This window comes from Schistocerca piceifrons, chromosome 9 (assembly GCF_021461385.2).
Source record: "Schistocerca piceifrons isolate TAMUIC-IGC-003096 chromosome 9, iqSchPice1.1, whole genome shotgun sequence".
Lineage (NCBI taxonomy): Eukaryota > Metazoa > Arthropoda > Insecta > Orthoptera > Acrididae > Schistocerca > Schistocerca piceifrons.
The window spans coordinates 181,008,889-181,036,580 of NC_060146.1; the positions used below are offsets into that span (position 1 = coordinate 181,008,889).

The following is a 27,692-nucleotide window of genomic DNA, read 5'->3' on the forward strand; positions in this document are numbered from 1 at the left end:
AGAGTTCCTCTACATAAAAATACGGTAATTTTATCGATATTGTCATAAAATAAATACCCGAAATACGAGGAGCCGAAGTAAACCGAAAATATACAATCTAAAGTTAATTACAGTATACTTAATAGCAGATAATGAGGGAGTATTTTGTGGAAGCAACCGCTCATTTCGGCAGGAAACGAGAAGTTATGGATAGGTTGGCAACACTGTCGTGTAACCAACGTGACGCCAGTGATTGCTTCTGTTTCTGACGTAGGGGGAGGAAGTAAGTTGTTAAGTAATGTTTTGAGAAGAAAATTGAACGTGTTCTTGTCAAGAGCTTTTGAAATTGATAAAGCTCAATGCGGATTGTTCACCAGGTAATGTGTCAGGTTCTAAAAAAATCTACGTGAAATTGTATAAATAGTGTGTGAAATACCATCCTAACCTAGATTTCAAGGAAGTGTTCGTCCATCGATGGGACTCGTGACCTCCATATTCGTTAACGGTAATTTTTTTCGCCTCCGTGGAGCAATTGGTTTTAAAGTAATATAATGCACATCAATAAAAGTTTAAAGTGATTTTTTGTTAGTGTAGTTTGTTATAGATTCTCCTGTTCACTGAAAAATCATTTCTTGGGTTCCAGTTTAGTGACTTTTAATGTTATTTTTTTTATATACATTGGAAGTGTATGTAGTCACAAAATGATTGTGTTTACAGGACGACAGCAGAAATATGAAAAGTGAAGTCCGTAAAAGTCACCACCATAGTCGTCATCGCCATCATGAGCGCCATTCTAAACATAAACGACGGCAGGAGAGTTCATCGAAAACAGCCACTGATGACGCATCCCCAGCTCCTGTTCCGTCAGATACGTCGGGAAGTGAGAGATGTTTTCCTGTTGCCAAGGACCAATGTGGTGCTAGTGGCAGTGAATCTCCCGAAAACGTTGCACGGAAACGGCGACAAAGGGACGGTGAAAACACGCGTTGTGATGTGATGACAATTTCAATTAGTGACACTGATAACGACGCAGAAGGAGATGAAGAGAAAGCCAAGAGAAGAAAGAAGCACAGACATAAAGAAAAAAAGAAGAGAAAACATTGCAAGAAACATAGGCTGGACGACGATCACACAGCTAATCATTTAAGTGAATCGCGAAGGAAACGTGATGGGGAAACTGATAATGACCATTCGCCTGGTCATCAGCATGAACAACAACAGATGCTAGTGAGAGTGAAACAGGAGCCACTAAGCAGTGATGAAGAGACAAGACGCCGTCAAAGAGCAAAGGACCAAAAACAATCAGCAGACGTTAACGACAGGAACTGGCATTCCAACAGGTAGACGTAGTTCTTGCATTCTCATCTTAGTAGGACTTGCAACAAAAATGCATAATATATTTAATGTGTTGTACGTTACTGAGTGAGGTGATCTCAAAGTGTGGAGTCTTTAATAAAAACAGACATGTAGGTGTGGACAGCACAGAGTTTGAGTTTCACCATAAATACATATGATTATGTTAATGTAATTTATCACGCATGATTAATATAAGCAGCATAGTTAGACATTGTCCGCAGCTCGTGGTCGTGCAGTAGCGTTCTCACTTCCCACGCCCGGGTTCCCGGGTTCGATTCCCAGCGGGGTCAGGGATTTTCTCTGCCTCGTGATGACTGGGTGTTGTGTGCTGTCCTTAGGTTAGTTAGGTTTAAGTGGTTGTAAGTTCTAGGGGACTGATGACCATAGCTGTTAAGTCCCATAGTGCTCTGAGCCATTTGAGTTAGACATTGTGTATGTGTGGCAGCAGTGTTGCTGTTGACAATACATATTTGTTATTTTAGGTATTTCCCAATATTTAATTATATAAGTGTGTTTCTTAAGCAGTTGATACATAAAATGTTGTTTCGCAGTAAAATTGAACATCATTGCTGTTCATAAAAATTACACCAGGGAACATAATTGTCCATTTTACTTTTGTAAGATTTCACTCAGTTCTCTGGGGTCATCATGTAAAGAGAAAATCACACTTCTTTTTTTCTTTAAAAAACAGGGTTTCTATCTTTATGACCTTGATATTGTTAGAAAGGTAACTGCATAACTGTGTTCTACTCTGAAAGACACTTTCTGATGAGCAGATGTTTTGACATGGATGACATGAATGTTATTGCAGTTTCTTGTTCTCTGTGCACAGGGCTGTTGTGGTTATATGCATTGGAGATTCCTGGGTAGGCTTATTTTCATAGAAAGGCCGTTGCTTTGTGTGTGCAGGCATGGAGGGTTCAGTATCATTTGTGTTGTGGATGCAAGTTGTATGTTACCTTTATAATATGTGATTCTGGCAACCATAAAAAAAATTGAGAACCCATACGTAAAGTTTCATGCACGTTTAGCATATGTGATGCAGCAAAGCTGTGTGTCCATATAGGTTGTAAATGTCAGACAGCAACATAATTATCTGGGTCTAACAAATAGGCTTGTATTGCCTAGATTTGTAGTCGAAGAAAAAAAAAGGGGGGGGGTCGCCTTCACTGTAACTTAGCTAGAGGGACTGGTGGGGCAAATAGTGTGTTAAAATATAACTTTCTCCCTACCCACATCTCCTTTTAAAGGTTACCAATTTTGTGTTTTTAAATCTGACATTACTAATTGGTTTTGGTAGTCTTACATTCTGAACACAATTGGCATTGTGTATGTTAATTTCATAGTTGCAATAATTACTTTACTTTCATACTGGCCTGCTCCAACATCCAACTGTTGTTACATTTACATAATCCATTCTTGGGTGACAGATATTTCTTTCTTGAGTCTATATGTGGCCAAATTTTCTCTTTGTTGAACCTGAGTTTTGCCCACATACAGCTACAAAGTTGTGGACAATGCAATCTATTTGTCATTATTGTGTAACCTACTTTGTTACTAAGACATCATACAAACATGGAAGGTTTTAGGAGGGGATATTTTTGTTAATAGCATATAAAGAACTTGATATTTTCAAGCTATAGAAAATAGAGATTTTCAGTGGGGATATAAATATAGCTATAGGTTTATAAAAATATAATTGTCTTGTCAAATCATTGGCTTTGCCTACTCGCATCGAAACTATTGGCTTCCGACCTAACTGAGACCTGTGGCTGAACGGAGATCCCACTGTCACCAGAAACTAAGGGTCAACTGAAACCTGTGCCCCCACCCATTGGCGTGGACCTGAGATACAACTGTTGTGTGATTTCGTTGTTGTGTGGCTTATTGGAAATGGATCTTATTTGCAGAGCGCCTGTTGGAGTAAAGTGGTGGCGCATTCTAGTGTGAGATGTGTCTGTTCTTAAATTGTTTGTAGGTGGTGTTGGTGTGGCGTTGGACGTAGTTCTGTGTGCTACTCAGTGTTTTGGGAAGGAGTTAAGTTATTGGCCATGGCCACTGATTTGTTTTTGGTCTCAAGTTATTATTTCATTGTGTTGTCCACGGTCTGAAATTTGATGTGATCGGTGGTGCTCTCTGTTGGTGTGTTTACGTGTTGTGTGTTAGGTGATGTTTTTGGCTTAGTTTGCGTGTGTGGTGTGTTTATAGGTGGTGTATTGTTGCTGTCGGTGGTTCTCTCTGGTGGTGTGTTTATGGTTAGTGTGTTACGTGGCGTATGAGGTTCATTTGCGTGGTAGCATTGCACGTGTGTGGTATTGTTGGTGACTGTGGTTTCAGCAGACTATTTTTCAGTGAGTTAACGATTTTGGTTTTGTTATGTCAGCGTTATTGTAGGTTTTTTTTTCTGTTCGGTGTGTGTCAATTTTGGTAAATCACTTTATGTCTTTGGTAGGTATGGATATGACTGGCAAGGTCAAAAGTTTTCAGTTGTCGGCGATGATGAGGGACAGTGCATTGTCTCTAATAAAATTTCTTCAGCTATTCGGCCTGTTGGCTGAAGTCATGAAGTGTTCAGTGTGTTGTGAAGAAATGAGGCTTACTAAAGTTCCGGTGGCTCGGATTAGGGATGGCTATATGTGGAGATGTCGTAAGGATAGCAGGTCAAGGGAAGCGTTCAATTCCAATTTTGTTTTTGTAGGTGTTTCCTTTTGTGGTAGGATTCATTGTGGTGGTGGTGGTGAAAGTTTTGAGACTTACAGTGTGGTATCGGTAGTTGCTGTTGACCTATATAGGTCAAGGGAAGTGTTCATTTCCAGTTTTGTTTTTTGTTGTGCTTTTTGAAGTAGTGATGATTGTGGACTTGGTTGTAGTTTTGGGTTTCATGATTTGGTATCGGTAGTTGCTGTTGACCTATATAGGTCAAGGGAAATGTTCGATTCCAGTGGATATTGTTTTTAGTTGATTTTGGGAAGGTTGTGGTCATTTTATTTTATCGTTTTTGTCGTTTGGTTTAGTGACGCGTGTTTATTTTATTTTGTCCCCACCCAAAAACCCCCTATTTCCCCCCATTGTCCCGTTAGTTTCAGTATATTTTTGGAGGACTAAGTGTTTGATGGGTTTTCGATCTATTTTTGTGTTTGTTGTCATCTTTACGTCATAGTCACGATACGGGAGTTTTTGTGAATTGTCGTTTCCGCCATATTGGTGACGACATTGGTCAGAGCAGACGGGTGGAATCGAACGTTTCCGTAAACCCAGTTTTGTATGTGTGTTACGTTGTGCTAGCCTAGATTTATTTGCCAGCTGGCTTTGTGTGGTATGTATCTTTTTATGGTATTTTTGTTCTTTATAGTCGGAACTGTAGTGTACTGGTTTTTGTACCTAATTTTGTTTGAGACGTGGGTATTGAAATTTACGTTAGAGTAGCTTTTTTATGGTTTTGGTTGGGTTTCAAAGTCTGTAGCGTTGGATGCAAATTGAGTATGTTGTAGTTATTTTGGTGTGGTTAGGTTTTGGTAATAGTTGGGGTGTGTTGGTATTGTAGACTTCGTTTGACCTATAAAGGTTGAGTTAAATTTTTGATGCCTAGTTTTTGTAAGTTTTTTTGTTCCTGATATGGTGGGCTTTTTGCGCTAAATAGGTCAAATGATATTTCCAATACCCACTTTTTCTGATTTTTCCATTAGGTTCATTTTTGCATGAACTCTTAAAGTCTTCATTAGCTACTAGGATTGTCATGTATCTAGTTTGTTCCCACACAAAAACCCCTATTTTCTGCATTTGCCCGATTAGTTTCATGTTATTCCTACAGTTATTTTTTGTGTTTGTGTCTGATCGAATGCATAATGTGTAATGTCCTGGTTGTCATATTGTCTAAGCTTTAAGGAATGGTAGTCCACCATCTTGGTGACATCATGACTGAAAACCAACGTGTGGTACTGCAATTTTCAGTAATGTCCAAACTACTTACTGAAATGCTGACGGTGATTTTATGGTACAGTACTTGGATCAGAATATCAAAGTGATTGGCAACGAAGCACAATATTGTGTGGAAGGGGGCGATTTTGTTGGGTCACTGTGTGCAATGACCCTAGTGGCAACAGCTGTAAAAATCCATACCAACTGTCTTGTCGGGTTCCCTGTTAACATGCAATGTTAATCCACTCTACAACATCGTAATAACATTATCTCATAATAGATTTACATGGTCTTTTACAATAATCAGTATGATTCAAATTTAGTCGGTGTACTCGTAATGATAGCAGTGCTCGAATGGATCTGAATTCTTCATGTAAACACAATAAGTAACAACTTTAAAACAATATAAACTGCTTAAGCACATACTAATCACTGTATAGTCCTTGCAGTATCTTGTACTTGTGCAGAGTGTTATTTCTGTATAGTGAAATGACATTTATAATCTAAGCATGGTAGATGCCCCTCACTCGAAATATGAAACAAAAGCTGTGTCTACATACAGTGAAGGGTATGTACCTCTTACGTCAGATGCTACATCCGTAATATTGCCATTATCAGTACTCTGATATGTGGAAGAGCCATTGGAATTGCCCAAGGATGTAATGGCATCTTCGATATTATTGTCTGAACGCACTTTGCTTCATCGACAACTGTTTCTGTGTTGCATAAAACATTACTCCATTTCCACAGCATTATTTGTGCCATTGCTTCCCCCAACAGTTTCTGAATTTCTGCTAGAGTGATGCTTTTTTTGTGTTGCCATTATTGGAGCTTCATCTTTAATAACTGCAGAGGTGGGGCATTAACCATTATGGTAGCATAACTTCTGATTTGTTTTCAAATAGTTGCCTTTTTAAACTACTGCAGAAAACTGTAGTGAATCATCTCCCCGTGGCAGTTGCTTGATTTCCCCGATTTGTAAACTGTAAAACAGTTCAGTGCAAAATCAGAGGAAGTCCCAGCATGCGAAACAGTAATCATAGTGCCATTGCCATGGGAATAGGAGTACTTCCACATATATCGTCATCTCTCCATGTTCTCTAATGGAATGACTGGTGTTTAGCCATTTGTGATCAAGCTACTCATTGTCTTCAGATTGTACCTTAACAATGTCTCCTAAAATTCAACTACGTCACTTAGCTCTATTTTATAATTTTGGATCCATTAATTTATTTTTACCAGAAACCGAGGGTTGTGAAACTGATAAAATTTTGCTGCCACTGAAAAATCCTTCTTGCATAGAGTAAGGTACAGATATTTTTCTATGATTCGATGCTCTTTTCTCTGATAATGCTAATATTTGTGTCGATGAGCAGTATCTTGCTAGAATGAGTCTGTTGCTCATTGTTCTCACTTACTATTTTTAGCTGGTGCCCGAAACTTAGATTTCTGTTTGCAAGCTTTCTCAATATTTTTTTTTTTTTTTTTTTTTTTTTTTTTTTTTTTTTTTTTTTTTTTTTTTTTTTTTTTTTGAATCTTCGAAGAATATGCAGTTTTTTCAACTGCCTTCAATAGAAGTAGTAGGCACAGTTACTATTTTCCTTAGGAAGTGAAGAGTTTTGCTTCAGACAACTCTGTTGTTAATGATTGTATAATCTATGTAGTTAAGCAAAGATACTTTCACCTTAAAAAAATTGTGCCCATAATAATAGAAATAGGAACATTAAGAAATAAATATGAAGAAAATAATATAAAATTGTGATCCAGCTTTGCAGTCAGGTGCCTTTGCTGTACACTTTTAACTGTTGCAGAATGTTTCACAGAAAACCAATAATCCTATAATTTTTCTTAACAACACAAGAGCAAGAGAGAACTTCAGTTTGAAAGCAGACATCCTGGAGACCAGTGTATTTAGAGTATGTGGCAAACACTATGCCTTGTGCTTTGTGTAAAACAGTTCATCTCCTGTGTTAACTGGTCACAGAGAGCTGCAGGTAACAGCACTTAGGTCGTGTTACTTGACTTCAGAAAAGCCTCCAGTAAAATTTAATATTTCCAGTTAGAAAATTAAATATTATGTACAGCAAGAAACAGGCGTTGGGAATTTGTCTTACTAGACACTTCTAAGTCGGATTTCATTAAATTGAAGGACTGGAAATACTTGTTATGAACTTGCCAGATAACAGTTTTCATTTTTAATGCTTGAAAATTCGATCTCCAGCATCATTACAAAGCTAAAAAGTTCTCAAAGAATGTATTGGCATTTTAGAAATGATTTTGCTAGTCAAGTATAATATGCTCCACTTTCTAGATTATATTATGTATGCTTATACCTGATATTCAGTCATGTTATGGCAACAGCTTACAATGTTGTAAATCTGACCTGATTATTATTTTGCAATTTTCCTGATCTCTGATCATTTTGCAGTTTTCCACATTCAGTGTCTTCTATGCTGTGCTGATCTTGATACATTTTTGTGGCATTTAGTGTTAATAGAATCTGTTGTTCTTTAAATTTTTATTCTAAAATTTAATTCACATTTCCCAGCAGTCACAACAGTTTGAGGCCAGACCATCGTATAAAGGAGGAACCCCGTGATCGCTCTAGTTCTGGTGAGCGAAAGCCCCACCCAGAGCTACTTAGACGTGTTAAGCCAGAGAGGAGGAATGGAACCAGCCACCGAGATCGGAGGAATGGCCGGGTGAACGGTGAATTGTCATCATCCGTAAAGACTGAAAGGGATGATGATTCTCATTCAAGGAGCAGGAGCAGAAGACGGAGGAACGATGAACAGGAGGAGCGATCCAGGTGAGTGACTGACTGACTGGGGGAGAGGTGACACAGTGGAATCACATTTGTTAAGTTTTTCAAACAGTTGAAAGTGCTTGATTGGAAAACAATAATATGAGTGTGTGCATTGGCATGGTGAGGACTGGGTAGAGTTGCTAAGTGCAGTTTCGGGACACTGTGTTGGGAGAAGGGCAAAAGACCAGTGGGAATGTTGGCGGAGTAAAAGGTGTGTGTACTGCTGGAGTGGGTGGAAGACCGGGATGGGACTAGTGAAGTTAGAGGCCAGGGTCTATAGGAATGAGAGATATGTTGCAGGGAGAGAACGTACCTGCACAATTCACCCATTTAGGACCAAAGAAACGTTACTCTAAAAACAGTATTTTAAGATAATTTGTTTTAAAGGTTTTTGTCCAAAAAACAGTAATTTCTAATAATTTTTCACATATCTTCCATGGTAAATAAATAGTATACTTCATTGACTGTTGTTTTCTAATAGGTGTTACATATTCTAGTCACTTGGTGGACACTAATGCAATATTTTATGAAATTACCCACATAGTTACGTTTGTCCGATCCTTAGCTTAAAGGCTGCTGCTGTATAACATATGAATGTCAAACAAATAATACATAGCTTTAAGCAATGTTATCATTTGATAGATTACTGAAGTTGTATTAATAATGTCTTTATAAATACAGATTACATGAAATGAGCTATGGGAATGGGTGTCACAGCTATTCAGTGAGTGCTATAAGCAAGAGAACTGTGATGGAGAATATATAAAAGCCATTAATATTTTCACTTTGTGTTATTTGTCTGTAGTCACATTGAACTTACAATAAATAATTTACAGGTAACAGAAATGATATTCATGTTTTTTAATCTTCACATAACAAACATAGGAAAAATCATTTTAGCGAAACAGTGCTCCCTCACACTTGTTTTTCTATTTGTGGATTACTGTTTCAAAAATAATACAACACAGACATTTAAACGAGCTAAAATTAGTGGTTTCATGAAATAGCTAAGGTGATGAACTAGGAACAGTAATAAGGGATATAAAAAACAGAGAATAAACATGAAGTCTATTCCTGTGATTCCTCCATGTTTTCCTCATTTTCTAAATCGTTAACAGCATTGAGTCCTTGGTATAATGTGTGATACATAGGAGGTATAATACCCTTATTACATAAATCTATAAGATCTTTTTTCTTTATGTATGCAGAGAAGATTGTCATATGCTGGGCAGATAGTATTATCTTTAGGTCCTGAATTCGAAGAATTTCGTAGGCCAGGTCTTTTCTTGGTGTGCAAAACTTGAAAGTCATAATGATCGTAGGAATACTTGAAAAACATCGTGTCACGCTGTTCTTTCATAGTTTACATCCAATCAATCTTAAGTCGTTTCACATTTTCTCCATTTTCAGCAGTTTTCCTATTCTGAATTATTTTCTTCTGAAGCTGGTTGAAATCTAAAATTTGAATGTTACCCATCTTTGTCACTCTGTACTTGTTGAGATCATTCTTAAAATTGTACACCAGCCAATGCGACCAGAAACATCTATGTGTTTTCTTTTTCTTTCGATGCTCGCAAACACTCAGTCTACTTCCATTTGTGAATATATAGGCTCAAAAAAGCATTGGTCGATAGTTGGAATGTCCGGTGCATTCGCTGCATGCAAACACATAGTGCTCATGTTGGCATTCCTGTTCTGGCCCCCACATGTATCAGAAAACAAGGTTATCGGTTTTTTTTGCTCATGATTTTTTCAAAAAGTCCCACAGAAATGAAGCCACCTTTATGGACCCCCTTTTTGCTGTTGTCTCGTCCCACATGTAGCAATCAGTTTTGTTTTCTCCTATATTAAGAACTGAGAGATTGTACATGGAGAGTCTTCTTTTATAGAATACTGCCTTTTCATTCACTTATGGGCAGTAAAGCACAGCTTGTAAGTGAGATTAAGCTAGCAAAGATTTGCCTTTCCTTGCAGTTTCTTTCTTAATGTTCTTAAAATCCCTTGCCATTTCTTTCCTTTTCTTCAAATGCTCTTCCTGTTCCCTTTTAAAATCTCTGTCTTCCTTTTCCTCGGCCAGATGTGAAAACTTTAAACATTTATCACACACACCTTTTCGTGGGCTGTGGAATTTCAGATTAAAGTCCTTTGTGATTATCTCCCCATACCATCATAATTTATTGACTGTCCTTCCTCATAGCATTGTACCCGATATAACTCATACATTATCTTAATACTCATATTGGCAGGTAAATAATCTGCTGTACATTATTTCCTCGTGTAATGAGGAGGAAGGGCAGGAAAACTCTTTAACGTGTTTCCTTATAGCCTCTTTACTTTCTTCTGCTCTCTTTATATCTGGTTCATGACTCCCTCTTCACTCTTTCTCAATTATGTGATGTTCATCTCTCTTTTTAATAGCATTCCTTACAAAGTTTTCAGAAATGTCAAAAGTTTTGAGAAAAAACTGCATACACACTTGAATCTTATCAGAACCCTTTAGTAAATATAATTTCTTGGTCCTCTTCCTTCGTGAGTTATCCGATTTTGTTGTTGCACCTTTTTTCTCTCTGTCTTCCACTAACTTACTTAGGTACTGCCTTTGTAGCTCAACTGATCCAAGTTCCCAATAAGCTCTATGGATATTTTGTCAGTCTTGCTCAGTAAACTTATTGCTGAACTGTTTTGGGCATCTAGAGCAATCTTTCGGCTCCACATTTCTTGCAGGAACTTCACAATTCTGCATAAAAATACATGCTCTACCCTGCTGTCAATTGACTTTTCTTTGATTTCTTTTCCATTCCTCTTCAACCGCTACCATTTTTCAGCATTGGCATCTGCAGTATCCCCGTCCTGATTGTGATGATTTACTTGTGCAATAGTTGCATCCTCAGCAGTTTTTGTGACGTTCTTTACAAGGGACATTGTATGCTCAACACTGCTGTCTAACAATAACATGACAGGTATTCAGAGAAAGGAGGAAAAAATCACTGAAATTGCTATAGTGTCTAGTAATTGTTTGGCTTCTCACCAGAATCTATAGTGTTGTCCGGTTTGTAAGATGGATCATCATCTGTATCTGAACCAATGAATGTCCTGAGCATCTCCACATCACGTTCTTCCTCAGCTATGAATATAAATAATAATGTCAACACCATTAATAGCTATAATAATACTAGTAATAATATAATTATTATTATTATTTCTATTTTTCTCAGACCTTAGGTCTGGTTAAAAATGGAAAGTGACGTGGACCTTCATCAAGCGTGACTTCCTTTTAACTGTATGGTATATGTTACATTGTATTTAGGAACTTTCGGGTTATTGAACACGTATCAATAATTACGGATTTCTGTAGTTGTATATATACGTTTGGATGTAGCTGTATTGCATTGATGTACTGGTGGATATTGTGTGGTATGACTCCTGTAGTTGATAGTATAATCGGTATAACGTCAACTTTATCCTGATGCCACATGTCCTTGACTTCCTCAGCCAGTTGGATGTATTTTTCAATTTTTTCTCCTGTTTTCTTCTGTATATTTGTTGTATTGGGTATGGATATTTCGATTAGTTGTGTTAATTTCTTCTTTTTATTGGTGAGTATGATGTCAGGTTTGTTATGTGGTGTTGTTTTATCTGTTATAATGGTTCTGTTCCAGTATAATTTGTATTCATCATTCTCCAGTACATTTTGTGGTGCATACTTGTATGTGGGAACGTGTTGTTTTATTAGTTTATGTTTTATGGCATGTTGTTGATGTATTATTTTTGCTACATTGTCATGTCTTCTGGGGTATTCTGTATTTGCTAGTATTGTACATCCACTTGTGATGTGATCTACTGTTTCTATTTGTTGTTTGCAAAGTCTGCATTTATCTGTTGTGGTATTGGGATCTTTAATAATATGCTTGCTGTAATATCTGGTGTTTATTGTTTGATCCTGTATTGCAATCATGAATCCTTCCGTCTCACTGTATATATTGCCTTTCCTTAGCCATGTGTTGCATGCGTCTTGATCGATGTGTGGCTGTGTTAGATGATATGGGTGCTTGCCATGTAGTGTTTTCTTTTTCCAATTTACTTTCTTCGTATCTGTTGATGTTATGTGATCTAAAGGGATTATTATTATTATTATTATTATTATTATTATTATTATAGTACTTACTACTGAAATATATACACCAAGAAACAGATTGTAATACTTACAAGATTCCATTAAATTCTGTTCCTTCTCCAGGCACATTTTCACCATCTTTCTTCCTGTGGACTCATAATTGCTTGTAAACCCATTCACAACTGAAACAATATTTATCTTCCTTGCCAGGACGTCTCATTTCATTGTCGTCACAGAGTGACACTGTGTCTAAAGAGAAGTAGAGGGAAAAGCAACTTCTAACAGTTCCTTTAGGCTCAGAGAAACGCAAATAGCTGTTCCATTTCACAAATTAACTCTGCATCCTGTGGTCTAAAACTGGATCAGCTCTTCTGTCTGTCTGATCCTTACCAAATTTTCTTTTTTTTAATTTTTCATATTAAAATTGCTATTTCTTAGGTACATATGATGTAGAAAGGGTACTGTACATGTGAAACTATGGCCTGATGTAAGAGAGGCCCAAATTAGATCAGGTTAAACAAATAAATAACTGCTAGTGAATGGTATGTGTACATTAGTGACCCTGCAACAAAACAGTAATCTTCACAGTGAAAGACACCATCATCTCCACAGCCCAAAAAAATGTTAGAAGTTCACATCAACAGCAAATTAATTCTAACTAATAATACATCTGTTTTTTAATGCTGTTTTCTGTAAGGATTTTTTCCATGTGGTCCGACAGTCACAGGGAAGTTTTGGTGTATTGAGTAGATTTACAGATGATGTTACACCAAACATTCTGAGGTAGGACAACAAAGACGGGTTGCTGCATTATTTCTTTTTGGTACTGAAAATGAAATAAAGGTTTAAAGGGCAGCATTTTGGCTCCATAGAAGAGATTAAAGTGTAATCGGCCAACAGAATTTCAGCACTACCTCCAACAAGGGGAAAATCATCAGAAATGCTGCATATGAGGTCTCTTCAAAAAATTCTGGATCATTTGTAACATCGTGCCAATGATGTGTTGGAGCGAAATGTGGTTGGCATCCCTGCACGTGCCTGTATTTAATGTGTAACTGCCAGAAGTTTCATTGTTGTATATCTGTTAGTTATTTTTCGGTGCTATATTGAGTGGAATGTTATGTTGCACATGGCAGAGTTAGAGCAGCAAGTCATCTGCATTAAATTTTGCATGAAACTCAAGAAAATCATGAAACACACACCAAATGATGCAGGAAGCCTATAGTGATGAGTGTTTAAGCCGTACTTGGTGTTATGAATGCTTCACAAAGTTTAAAAATATCCAGACAGAAGTTGAAGATGACCCTCATTCAGGATGCCCTTTGTTGTCTGTCCACATCACTAACTGTCTGAGAGATTGCAGAAGAATTTAACAATTCAGTAATATCATGCCATGAAATCCTGACAGAGCATCTTGGAAGACATCATGTTGCCACCAAGTTTGTCCCATGGCTCATGAGTCAAGACCGAGACCTTCGCCTCACTATCTGTGAAGAGCTTTTGGATCATACAAATGAGAATGAGATGTTCCTTGAGAGAGTCATAACTGGTGTTGAGGCATGGTTCTAGGGTTTTGATGTTAAGACAAAGGTTCAGTCTTCATAATGGATCAGGAAAGGTTTTCCTAGGCCAAAAATAGCTCTTCAGGTCAGGTCAAATGTCAAAGCCATGCTGATAGTCTTCTTTGACTTTGGAGGATTAGTTAATCATGAATTCCTACCACAGGGACAAACTGTTAATCGATGACACTATCCGGTATGTTGCGACACCTGCAAGAAAATGTGAGAAGGAAATGGCCTGAAACATGCGAGACAATTCATGGCTCTTGCATCATGATAATGCAGCTGCACATTCAGCCCTGTTGGTGCATGACAATTGCACAAAAAAATGAAATAACTGTGCTGCCTCATCCTCCATACTCTCCAGACCTGGTCCCTGCAGGCGCCCCCCCCCCCCCCCCCCCAAAAAAAAAAAAAAAAAAGGTTGAAAATCCTGCTGAAAGACGGTTTGCAATGATAGATGAGATAAAAGAAAATTCGCAGATCGTGCTTCACCGATCCCGCTAGAGGCATACCAAGACTGCTTGTGGAAGTGGAAACAGCTTTGGGAGCAGTGTATCAATTGGGAGGAGAGTATTTTGGAGGAGACCATGCACAGTAACTAAATGGTAAGCATAGAAAAATTTTGTGAGCAGCACCTTGTAAATGAACATACTCGGTGAATGCTACAGAGAGACAGACTGGGGCAGTATCCATTGTTTCCATTTAAAGACTCAATTGGGAAGATTTTTGCGAAAAGTTAAAATAAAGAGCAATTACATAAAAGACAGGGATTACAGGTAATACTTGCACACATTTAGAAGTGAAGCTATTTTGGTTAACTATTGGCTGTATATTTATGTTTTGCCAGTAATGGTACACATTTTTGTCAAATAAAAAATAGCATTTTTTTCCAAAAAGAACTTCGTGAAATGTGAGGAAACGCATTGAATAAGGACAGTATTGTAAAACTTCATCCTGCATAAACTTTTCTGTGCCAAGTCTTTCAATTACGGCAGATCGCTGCCCATTTGGAATTTCATCATGCCCATTAGTATGGCTATCAGTTGAACACTAATACTTTATACTTTCTTGTTACTGTTCCATCCATTTATTGAGCTGTGAATCAATTTTGACTGCATTTGCACATACAGAATGATTTGCTGCTTATATTTCATGCTTAGGTATTGTCAACTATCTGAGGCGTATTAGAATGCACAAACAAAATAAACAGATGCAAATAGTTAATCATTGTGTTCGTGGATAACCAGTGGATGTAGGTACTCAGCACACTAGCCATTAGTGTTGCCTTTTTATTATTTTGAAGTAACATTGGAAAAAGTAGAGTTACACATCTAATAGTGCAGTTCAGTGATGATTGGGATGTAGTTGATAGTGTTAAGTAATGAGTCACCTTCTAGTTCATTTTCCAGTCACATTGAAGAAATGATATTTGTGCAGTGATCATGCTTCTTCATTTCTCTTCTCAATGAGAGAGATTTTTGGGACTGTCTTTGTAAGTAACACTAGACAAGACTGAAATGTAGAGCTTGTTTCTTCACATACAGAATAGCCATCACATTGTTTTGTGACATTTCTGCAAAGTGCAGAACAACCTTTTTATTGTTGTATTAGTGAAAGCAGTTGTCAAATGAGTGTAAAAGCATGTCATTTGCTTTCCAGGGACCATGTAGGTGATTCACGGGAAGGTCCTCGCCGAATAAAACGTGAGCGTCCCACCGAAGACGAGAGGGAGTACGAGTGGGGCAAGTCTGACAACAAACAGGCTGCAAATAACAACTCTGGAGGCCCTTCCTCAGCTGAGGATAAGAAGAAGCCAAACTTTGGCCTGTCAGGGAAACTGACAGAAGATGTCAATGTTTACAATGGTGTTGTTATCAAGTACAGCGAGCCTCCAGAAGCTCGCAAGCCGAAACGTCGGTGGCGATTTTACCCATTCAAAGGCGATGAGGCATTGCCCACGCTGTACCTTCACAGACAGTCTGCATTCCTGATTGGCCGTGATAGAAAGGTTTGTATACTTGATGTGCCATTCTTTTTCTTAGTTGCAAAAGGCAAAAATATCAATTCCAGATTCATGTATTATTGCAGTTATAAATCATTCCATCATATCCATGAGTGTTTGTGATATGTTTTCCCATGGTTATGAAGAGTACACAGTAGGAATCACTCAGAGATGGTGCAGTAAAAGGCTGCAATGCTGACATCAAATCTGACCATGCCACCATTCGGTAGCCCACCCGTGCTGTATCATGTTGTGTTGTCATTGCAGTTTTGAGTGAATATAAGGTTATTTACATGAATATGAGTTCTTATCAGTGACTGATGATCAACTGAAGTGTTGTGCTACACTTATCATTGTATTGAGGAGCTCCAAGACAATGTTTTGAAATGCCATCCGATCGCGAAGTTTACTAACCACTGCAGACAACGGAAATAGTTATGAATTAAGTTTTCTGTATTTCCTAAGAAAAATGAAATGAAACAAAAACGGATAAATGCTTGTAAACCTTCATTCCCCTAATGTGTCCACATAAATTGAGTAATATTGAAAACTCATTGATGTCATTAGCAAATGCAGTTTCATAAACTTTCAATGTATCATCTCAAAAATTTGCTGGAAAAAAAAACAACCTAAAATGAAAACATTGAGTGGTCTTCAAGAACAGCCTCACGGGATTAGCAGAGCGGTCTAAGGCGCTGCAGTCGTGGACTGTGCGGCTGGTCCTGGCAGAGGTTCGAGTCCTCCCTCAGGCATGGGTGTAATTGTTTGTCCTTAGGATAATTTAGGTTAAGTAGTGTGTAAGCTTAGGGACTGATGACCTTAGCAGTTAAGTCCCATAAGACTTCACGCACATTTGAACATTTTTCTTCAAGAACACACTGATGCTGGTTTCATCTTTATATGTTGAATAGTTTGTGAGTTCAAGTGAACTGAATGAAATACGAGATTGTGTGTCTTCGGTGTGCTCCTGCCTAAGTGTCAATCTTAAAGTAATTGTGAACTGATTGTCGTTACTACTTTCTGTACAAGTATATGCAGTATTTTGAATTTAACCCTCTGAAGGTAATTACTGACTGGCCAGTCTGTGTCACAGTAATTTTACAATTTTCTCAAATGAATTTTGATTTTGATACACTGTATGTGTTATCAATGATAATATTTGTAAATTAGTTGGTAGATGACTTGAGGATCATCCTTCTGTAAACATATAGTCTTCCAAAAAGTCATTACTTGATTTGTTGAAGAGCCTATTTTCCATTTGTGTTACGTCCACCGAAAGTGTATCTTGCCAGATTGTTGGTCCTTCCTGTGCTCAGTTAGGGGGAACGTGATGGAATAGGAATGTAATTTTCTCACATCCTGTTACTTTGTTGGTGTTTTAGCACTAGTGTCCTCAGTACCTATCCTCACGTATCAAAAACCTATCGTCATTCCATAACTGCAATACCAGATTGGATATGTCCAGCATCTTGGCTGCACATTTGCATAACACTAAATTTTTCTTCTTCTCCCTTTCATGTGTACAAGTGTGGAACAAGGGACCTAGTAACCTGCATTTTAGCTAAAAAGTCCGTGCAGTCTTACCATCAACATTATTTCCCTTTTGATGTATACCAGCAATTTTCCTTCTGTCTGACACTATATTTGTTAAATTGCTAACACTGAAATGTTTTTCTCATATCCATCCATTACTGTTTCCTTCCCTCCGTCTCATCCACTAGCCTTATCTTACTGTTTCTCTCACTTCCTCTGACCACTCAGCTGCTTCTCCACATTTGATTGCTTCAGTACTGTTGTGATACATATAATTCTTATGTTTTTAAACATTGCTTTCATTTGTTTCATGGAACATCCATGACTTCATGCGAAGTCATCTCACATCTGCAGTCTTGGCAATGCATGACATTGAAAGAAATGACATAGAGCACTGCTCTCCTGATTTGATTGGAAATATTTGATGGTGGGCCCGGATTTATTGTTTCACTGTTATTGGGTTAGTGCACAAGTTCATTGCATTTTTCCATAAGTTTAATAAATACAACAGATGCACGTAACTGAGACTTATATCGTCAATATAATCTCCTTCACTATTTACAACAGTCCAACAATGCTGCAGTAACTTTTCAGTTCTGTGAGTGTAGGAATCGTGGTTTTGAGGTGAAGAACTCTTCGAGCTATATTCAGAGTGCATTTTCATCCGGAAAAGAAGTTTCTTGAAGGTTGTTCTACAGAGAGCAGAAAAGGTGAAAATGTGAGGCCGCAAGATCTGGGGAATAAGGTGGGTGCAGAATGTCTTTCCAACCCAACTCCTGTATAGTATTTTTTGTCAATCTAGCAGACTGTGGGTGTGCGTTATGGTGGAGTAGCATCACTTTATGGTCTTCCTGGTCATTGTTCATTGACTGCATCTGCAAGACATCTCAGATGTTGACAATAAATGTCAACAGTGATGGTTAAACCTCGGGGAAGGAGTTCATAGTACACCACACTATCGCTGCTCCACCAGATGCGCAACATTATCTTTCGTGGATGTGTGCTGGCCTTTGTACAGGGAGTTGCTGCTTTGTTTGGGCACAACCATTATTTTCTTTTCCTTATGTTAGCATAGAGACACCATTTCTCTTCAGCAGTAATCATTCAGGGTAGGAACAATCGATGTTTTTCACGAACCAATTGATGGCGAGCAAACAGAGATGCACATACAGGCACCTACCGATTTTTGTGATTGTGGCTTAGAGCTCGCGGTATCCATTTACTAGATTTTCAAACCTTTCCCATTGCATGCAAATGTCATACATTGGTGGAATGATCAAAATTCGTCACATTTACCAATTCTCAAATACACTGATGTGGATTAGTGTGTTTAAACGATCTTCATCCAACCCTGAAGGTCTTCCTGAACATCGAGAGACACTTGTATCAAAATGATCCTCCTCAAAATGAGAAAACCATTTCCTTGCCATGCTCTGTCCAATTGCATTAGCCCTATACACAGCACAAATATTTCTGGCTGCCTTTGCTGATGTCACCACTCTATTGAACTCGGTCAGAAGAATATGTCAGAAATGTTCAAATTCTCTACTTGGAACTCCATTTTCTAGTGCCCAAAGTTCCACTCAGTATCTTCAGAACACAAAATGATAATATGTAAACTCAAATAGCAACAGTGAACTACAAATAGAAAATTACAATTGATAAATGAACCCATGCAAAAGAAAAATGCTATAAACTTATACACCAACCTATTACATTACACATCAGTAAAAGGAAGGGTAGCCAGTCTCACGTTGATCTGTGTGACAGGGTTAAACTTCGCAACTCAACTGTCAGTAATTAAAAGCCCTGTAACTATCAAACTGCTTTCATAAAAGTTTCAGAGATCCAACCATTGGACTGGAAATGATCACCGCTAACAATTCAATACACCTCTCTCATCTGGCTATTAGTAAGTGCCCTTAATAATTACTGTAGCAACAAAACAAGTAACAATTCAACAAAAGCTCATGTGACAGCCTTTCGCCACATGTCTCAATAGTTCCGTCCCTCAGTGGCTCTGCATTCGTTTGCTGAGTATGGGCTAGCTGACCCCCGGGGTTCCTGAGCTGGAGACTGATAAGTGCCGCCAGCCCTCTGCCGCCATAAGCTCTGGGTATGCTTCAGCGACCACTGTGCAGCGCAGCGGTATAATGTTTGTTTTGGAGAATGTAGGCCATTGCTTCACCGCCTAGACCGCAATGAAGGTACAAACCTCTATAAAAAAAAACCTCAACCTCAACATGTGCTACGTGCTGATGAGGTGAATGGCTCTTGAAGTAAAGCAGTCTCCGGCAGGCAACCTCTCGGGCTCCTGCCATCCTCTCGTTGTATGAGGCTTGCTAAGGCATGCAGAGCTCTGCCTGGGTCGACGGTTGTTTCCCTAATGTATCATGGGATCCCTATGGAACGGTCTAATCAAACTACTACTACTATTGTCACTGATAGTACGGGTGTACAGTCAGCTGGTACCTACACCCACTCCTCAAAGAGAGCTCGGTTGGTCAGTCCTCCCGAAAAGAAGTCTCAGAAACATAGTAACGGAGGCATTATTGTGCCATAACACTTTCGTTGTAATCAAGCAAACAGGGGGAACCTTTGAGAAAATATCCCGTTTCTATATTCACAAGATATTGCTGGGTCTGTAAAAAGTGTCAAATGACTTCGTAATGGAACACTTTTAGTAGAATCAGCAGATTCAAACCAAATATCTAAGCTTCTGGGATGTAAGGCCCTAGGTGGCTCCCTAGTCGAGGCTGAGTTGCATGACACCCTTTACGTTAATAAGGGCATGATTAACTGCTCCAGTATAATGGAGTTGGACCCCGTGGAGTTACCAGTGTGATGCTACAAATGTCAGAGATTTGGCCATACCATTATGGGATGTAATGGGAAGGCTATGTATTGCAATTGTGGAGGCTCAGCCCTCATGACTTGGGCAATTTTTGTATACTTCCTCCAAAACATATGAACTTCTCTGGGTATCACCCAGTCTGGAGCAGGAAGTGTGGGGTTTACAACGAGGAAAGTAAAATTCAGGAGTTGGAAGTAAAGAGACACATACCCTATGGGGAAGCTAAAAAGGCTTTCAAAGCTGTGCAACCACTGGTTTTTGCTACTTTTTTTGCATCAGCTCTTAAGATGCCAATCACTAAGTGTGATGCCTCCACACGAACTCAGACCACAGATTCAAGTATGAGTACTAGCACTTGTCGGTGTACCTGTGTGGGGAAATGCTCCACTTGAAACTGAAGTCATTCAGAAGTCATCAACAATAGGCTTGCCACCTAAGCCACATACCACTACCAACATCAGAAGCCAACTAAGCCATCTCCGCAATCCAGCCAACCACGTGTCAGTAAAGAAAAACATCCTTTGAAAAGTAGTTAAAACTCCAAGAAAGCAGTAGTTAAACTTTCAGATCGGCACACTCTCTTCCTTTCTGATGGCCACTATGCTCTTGAGGATATGGACTTCCAGTTGGAGGAACCGGAGACCAAGGAAGCGGCTAATGTTCTCCCTGACCTCTCCAGTAAATCATCGCCTCTGAGGGAGAAAGAGAACAACCATTGCTAACCAATGGCTTCCACAGGGACTTCAGTGTTGCAGTGAAATTTGAATGGATATCACTCACATTTGAAAGAATTGCAGCTATAGGTCCAGAAGAAACCGTTCTGCATCTGCTTACAAGAAACACATCTTAAAGTCACTGACACACCTGCATTATGGGGCTACCAGGCATACAGGAAGGACGATACTACTGTAGACAAGTGGAGTGGCTGCCCCTCTTACCACAGCCATGCAAGCAGTTGCTGTGAAAGTTCTTGTACCCTTTAATATCACACTGTGTTCATTGTACCTTCCCCCTATTGATGCTTTGACGCACTGGAAGAACTCTTCCGGGCACTACCATGCCCATTCCTCCTCGTGGGGGAACTTCAGTGCACAAAGTGTGCTGTGGGGCTCAGCTACCAGTTGCTCTAGGGGTCGGATGATCAAATGACTCATATACTCTGAGAATATCGACCTTCTGAACGCGGTTCAGGTGACACACTTTTCCACAGCTACAGGGTCTTTTTCAGCCATCAGCCCTTCTTTTTTTTCCCCCAGCTATTGCAGACTCATTTCAGTGAGAAGTAGCTTCAGATTTACAGTCTAGTGACTGCTTCTCAGTGTGGATCTGTATGCCGACTAGGATGGTGGCCAACAGGAGACCTTGCAGATGGCTGATACAAAGGGAAAATTGTTACAGTAGAGTTGACAGGCTATTTTTGAACAAAAATATTGTGCGTAAGGGGTGGTGACCCATATCACTTGTGAGATCAATTGGGCTGCCCCAGCGTCCATCCCCAGGTCTAGTAACCACCTGAGACGGCAGCCTATACCTTGGTGGAATGACAACTGTCGATTGGCAATCAGTGCCAGACTGACAGCTCTGCAGAACTTAAAACACTGTCCAACTACAGACATTCTTCATGCCTCCAGATGTGCAGGAGCACATGCGAGACAAGTGATAAAGCAAAAAAAGAGGGCTTCCTGGAGGAAATTCAAGACTTCCATTAATTGGTCCACTTCCAATGTGCAAGTTTGGGAATCAATAAGATGGATTTCAGGCAAAGGTAGTACTCATCCCCTTATGGCCGTGGCAAGTAATGGGGTCTTGGTGGACACACCAGAAGACATGGCTCAAGTTTTAGCTGAACACTTCTTTACTGTTACTATGTCATCCTGACAAGCTCCTGCTTTTCAGGTGTTCTGTAGGACTGCAGAGGTGAGGAAGCTAAATTTCTTCTTGAATAATGACGAAGTCTACAACCTTCCGTTTTCCATGCGGGAAATGGAATTATCTTTGTCTGCAGCCAGAGACACTGCTCCAGGATCTGATGAGATCCATAATGCTGTGCTTCATCATGTGCCCTGAAGTGAAAGGACAGCTCCTCTTGTTTGTCAGATCTGGTTTGCTGGACAGTACCCCACGACTTGGAAGGAGGTAATATTAATTCTGGAAACTAGACAAGGACTGCTGTGGCGCCCCTAACAGTTACCAGACTGTCACCCTTACCAGTTGTATGGGTAAGACTCTTAAACGCATGGTCAATAGCCACCTCATCTGGCTGCTCGAATCCCGAGGTCACCTGAGCTGCACCCAGTGTGGTTTCAGGTGCTACCATTCCACCCTTGACAACTTAATTCTACTGGAGATGGCAATACAGGAGTCATCCTTACGCCAAAACCATTTCGTCTGTCCTTTTTTTAACCTCGAAAAAGTGTATGACACTACTTGGAGGTACAACATCCTTTGCCTACTTCATGAATGGGGACTACGTGGGCATCTGCCACTTCTTATCCAATCCTTTCTTGAGGACCAACGTTTCCAATATCGCATTGGCAGTGCCAAATCTGACTTCTATGTTCAGGAGAATGGGATCCCCCACGGCAGTTGCCATCGCTGTCAATGCCATTTCCGCTGCAGTCACGAGCCCTGTCAAATGCTCTTTGTTTGTGGATGACTTTGCAGTCGTCTACTCTTCCTCTGATCTTATGACGATGGCAAGATCAGAGGCAGCTACAGCTGACCATTACGAGGCTGGAAACCTGGGCCAGGACAATTGGTTTTCATTTCTCACCCAAGACTACATGTGTCACTTTTAACCGTGCTCGTCAAATGTTTAACCAACCAATGCTCACAGTGGTGAACAATATTTTATGTTTTCAAGATACTGTGCACTTTTTGGGTTTATTATTTGACTCAAAATTGACTTTGCTCCCCCACCTGAAAGACCTATCAACAAAGGGTTTCCAGTCATTGAATATTTTAAAATGTCTTAGCGGAAAAACATAGAGCTGACAGGTCCCGCCTCCTGCAGTTTTATAGGGCATTTGTTCGATCACACTTAGATTATGGCAGTGTGGTCTACTGATTGGCCTGTCCTTCCTATCTGAAGATGTTAGATGCTGTCCACCATGAGCGCATTTGGATGTCGACTGGAGTGTTTCGGACCAGCCCAGCTCGGAGTCTGTGTGCAGAGGCTGGTGAACCACCACTCTGGATTTGGCAACATATCCATTTGGCTTGGCAGGCACTGAAAATCTCAGTCATTGACATTTAGTTCAGTGGTCCAACTCACTTATGAACGGCTGTTCAGAAATCAGCCCCATGCGACCAAGCCATTTGGGATACATGCTATGGACTGTTTCAAGGATCTGGATGTACCAGGCATCAAAATACACAGCCAGGGACAGAACACATTGCCACCTTGGTGTCTTCAGAGGCCCAGAGTGATTTTAAGCTTGACACAGTACAGTAAAACTTGTACTCCAGATTTTGTTTTTACACCTATGTTGTCGTCCATTTTAAGTACGTACCACAGTTTTATCGTTATTTATATAACTGGCTCCCAGCAAGAGAATGCTCTCGGTTGTTCTGCTGTTTATCTTGATAAGAGTTTTTAAAGTGCATCTTCCAGAACAATTTACAAATTATGATGATGAATTATATGGCATTCTGGTGCCACTGGGGAGGGTTCAGACATCACTGTACAAGGTTTCTTGTCTGTTCTGACTCTCTTAGTCCCCTGCAAGCACCAAATGTATCCAGTAGACCCACTGATTCAGTGCAACCATGACTCCTTACAGTGGTTCCAACACTGTGGTAAGGAGGTGATGTTTTGCTGGATACCTGGCCACATTGGGATACAGAGCAACGACATGGCTGACAGTCGCCAAGGAAGCATGTTGGGATGGTGCTGTCCATCACTGTCCCATCCCGTTGCACGCCATCATCTCATTTTCTGACAGATGCATTGGAGGCTGAATGATTGCATGTGACAGACAATAAACTGCGGTCGCTCGAATCAACCACAAAGGCTTGGCAGACTTAATGTCAGCTTCGCCGCTGGGAGAAGGTTCTGCGTACCAGAATGCGCTTCAGGCATAGCCCTTTAACACGTGGTTTTCTCCTCCAGTGGGAGGATCCCCCACTCTGAAGTTTCTTGCATGCCACTTTCAGTTCAGCATATTTTGTCTGTGTGTGTCCTGTATACTGATATCAGGGCAGCCCTTAGTCTCGCTGGAGATGTACCCACCATCCTCACAGATACTGATTCTAGTGTTACAAGGCTGGTGGAATTTTGTGCACTGTCAGGCCTCATCCCTAAATTGGTGGGGAAGGGCAGCAGATTTTGACATTATAAACTGCTCTGCATGTGGGGACAGCCTTCATCCCCACCAATGAGATTTGCATGCTGACTTTTCGTCAGGGCTCTGATGACTATGATGTCTAGCACCCCCTCAACTCAAATCGTCGTAATCTTTATAGTACCGTATGTTCCTAGCTCGCTATAGCTGTCTGTTATGGCAGCTACTGGTACAAGAAAATATCTCAGTTCCTAGTGAGATTTCCACTGACCTAGCGTTGCTCTCAGTCTTCGTCTTCTCCTCACAGCATCAGCATCGATTTCATGCCGAAATGCCTTTCGTGAAGTATTGTGACTCGCCACCATTTCACTGTCTTTATTCGTGCTACACAGCCCAACATGTAAATCGGTGTTTCATGCTCCAAGGCATTCCGACTGGCAAATGTTAATGCCCATGTGAGTGTGCGTAAGGTCCACTGGACACTGCCGGCAAACTCGTGTGTTAAACACGTACATTTAGTCCGGATCTTGTCCAGACCATTTTTTCCACAAGAGATGATTAATTCTAAGCCTCTCACTTCGATAAAATTTGGTATTATGCTGGTGATATTTGGGGACAAGGTAGTGACTTTGTTTGTTGTCCACTGCTCCTACCGTGCGCCACCTTTGTCTTGTGCCACCACATTGACGAGTGACTTTCCTCAAAATCTGTTAATTTTAAGACATCTCATGTTGTTCTTTTTAGTCATTTAATAAATGCATTCTTATTCATCTTTGTTCAGTACATATTGGTCCTTATTTCACAATCAATTACATGAGGTAAGTAGGGAAACTGTCATGCAATCACTGAAACATGCACATGCACAAATTTGCACAGAAAAAAAATGAAATTTATTGTTATTAATTAACTCTATCCAAGTCCTACACTTCTGTTCAAATCACATCTCCAGCTGGCTTATGTTTCCACACACCACTCTGAGCCCTTCTTTCACAGAACAAGTGGACACTCATTAATCCATGGCACTGACATACAACACGAAAAAGTGCACGCATAGAATTCGATGCCCCTGCAGCGGAACGCACTTTCGTATGCTTTATAGGATTCCATTCCAGAAATGTAATCTTTGATGCCAAGAAGCCACTAATTCCAGACATTCAAAATTAACATTTGGAAAAAGAGAAAAAGGGAAAATGGCTGACAGCTTGCCACCTCAATTTGATGAGGGCTCAGTCTGACTCCTCAATTTCGTGAGCACCCAACCAGCCCACAAAATTGTTTAAAATAGAGACCTTTGAGCCATTCAGAAATCTGGAGGAGAATGTAAGCATTGTATTAGCCATCCCCTGCCCCTGCTTAACTGCACTTCTATAAAGTGGTGTCTCGTGGCAGGAGTTTAAGAATCATTCCTGCAGTATTTCTCTCCCTCCGAGCCAGTCTACTCGGCTCCAACTGGCATCCATTTAGGGAAAATCTAACCCATCTTCCTCTGGCCGAACATAAACTCACTTCCCCCTGCCACTAGAAATCAGCTTGGGTGACTACAGTATCAAAACTGCTAAAGAACACCTGGGTGGCTAGGAAAGGATGTGTTACAATTTGATAAGAATGTAACGAGGAAATAGCTTAACATAATATCACAAAGACTGGCATTTCATAAATTATAGATATTCATTATGAGAGCTGTTGGTGTTATCATCAGCCATTCAGTCAAATTAATTGTCAATATTTACTTCTCGTGTAGTATGAATATCATAATTTCAAATCTCTAAGGATATCTAGTAATAGGCGTGATGGCTTTAATGTTCCCAGGTGCCACATATCCATAAATAAATAATATTACAAAATTGATTTGGATTTTGTGAATCTGGATTGGTGTCAGCTCTTTGTGACAGTTGAAAATATGTGCCGGACTGGGGTGTGAATCTGTATTTCCCACTTATCATGAGCAGTCCCTTAATCACTTCAGCTGTTTGAGCATGCCTTCAGGACTGACCCAAACTTCCACGTGGAGTCCACAACCCTTATGCTTGCACACATTGTGATTTTGACGCAGGGAGAGACAGATATTTACCATCGTTTTATCTCATATAAGCAAGGATACATCACTGATGATGGTTACAATGTCTGCAGTTATACAGTTTCCGTATCTGCAGTGTCCATTTCTGCACATCACATGTCCCTGATATGCATGCATGCATGTCTGAAGGAACAGACACATGAGAAGATAGACACTGTATAAACACGGACATTGTAACCATCAGTGATGAAATAAATAACACTTCTGCCAGTCTACTACATACAGAATCCCTGTTATAAGCTAGTATTTAAAATTTTTGCAGGTGGCTGATATCCCTGTGGACCACCCATCGTGTTCGAAGCAGCACGCAGCCCTGCAGTATAGACTTGTGCCTTTCACTCGAGAAGATGGAACAAAAGGCAAGAGAGTGCGACCGTACATCATCGACTTGGACTCTGCTAACGGCACGTATGTGAACAATAAGCGTATTGAGGCACGGAAGTACGTGGAACTGATGGAGCGAGATGTTATTAAATTTGGATACAGCTCAAGAGATTATGTTTTGTTACACGAGCACAGCAAAGGCGATGAAGAAGACGACGATCAGAATGGGTAGTCACAAATGGCTGTCCGGGAGATACTTTGAAGGAAGGTAGTTGCCTGTTTTATTGAACTGGTTAGTTAACGTTTACTTGAATGGGTGAAAAAAAAAAGTGATTCATTTGTTGATATTGTTGAATGAGCTCCATTCATGTAGACCACTTTGTCATATTGTGCCCACTAGGCAAAAATTTCCACTGATTAATGACAACGCTAGACTGCCTCATTTTGTATCACGTTGGTTGTGATTCATCAGAATCGGTCATTAAACCTCAACAATGGCACTTCTGTCTTTCTTTTCATCATGCTACTTATGTTGGTGGCTGTTGTTGTTGTTGTAACAATTCTAATAGCAGTAAAAGTACCTGTTTCATCTATAAAGTTGATAATAATGCTGTTGTCTTATAGTGGAGGAAATGTTCATAGTAGAATATGCGTTGATGCCGTATTATTTAACTCAATACTTCAAAAAGAGCAGAGAAAAGGACTAACTTCACCACAAGGGAAGTTGGTTATGGTAGTAATAACTCACTAGACTTAGTCCATTGTATGTTGTGCAGTGATGTGGTCCCTGAGAAGTGTGTAGTATGTTATCTGTGGCACTTTTGCATTTAAGACAAAAATGACTGTGATATAGTTATTAAAAACAGGGTATGGGTTGAACTTAA

The 27,692-nt window shown here is 39.8% G+C and overlaps 1 protein-coding gene across 3 annotated transcripts; it reads left to right on the plus strand.

The window, feature by feature from the left end:
* The first annotated feature begins 218 nt into the window (after window positions 1-218).
* Window positions 219-27,692, plus strand: LOC124717015 (smad nuclear-interacting protein 1). Of its 3 annotated transcripts, none has more exons than XM_047243657.1 (5): window positions 219-356; window positions 697-1,319; window positions 7,802-8,062; window positions 15,395-15,743; window positions 26,747-27,692. In XM_047243657.1, the coding sequence occupies exons 1-5, from the start codon at window positions 339-341 to the stop codon at window positions 27,038-27,040; spliced, it is 1,545 nt and encodes a 514-aa protein (XP_047099613.1). In that variant the 5' UTR covers window positions 219-338; the 3' UTR covers window positions 27,041-27,692. The 3 variants fall into 3 exon arrangements, with proteins under 3 accessions (XP_047099613.1, XP_047099614.1, XP_047099615.1); XM_047243658.1 differs by having other exon boundaries at window positions 7,805-8,062; XM_047243659.1 differs by having other exon boundaries at window positions 345-484.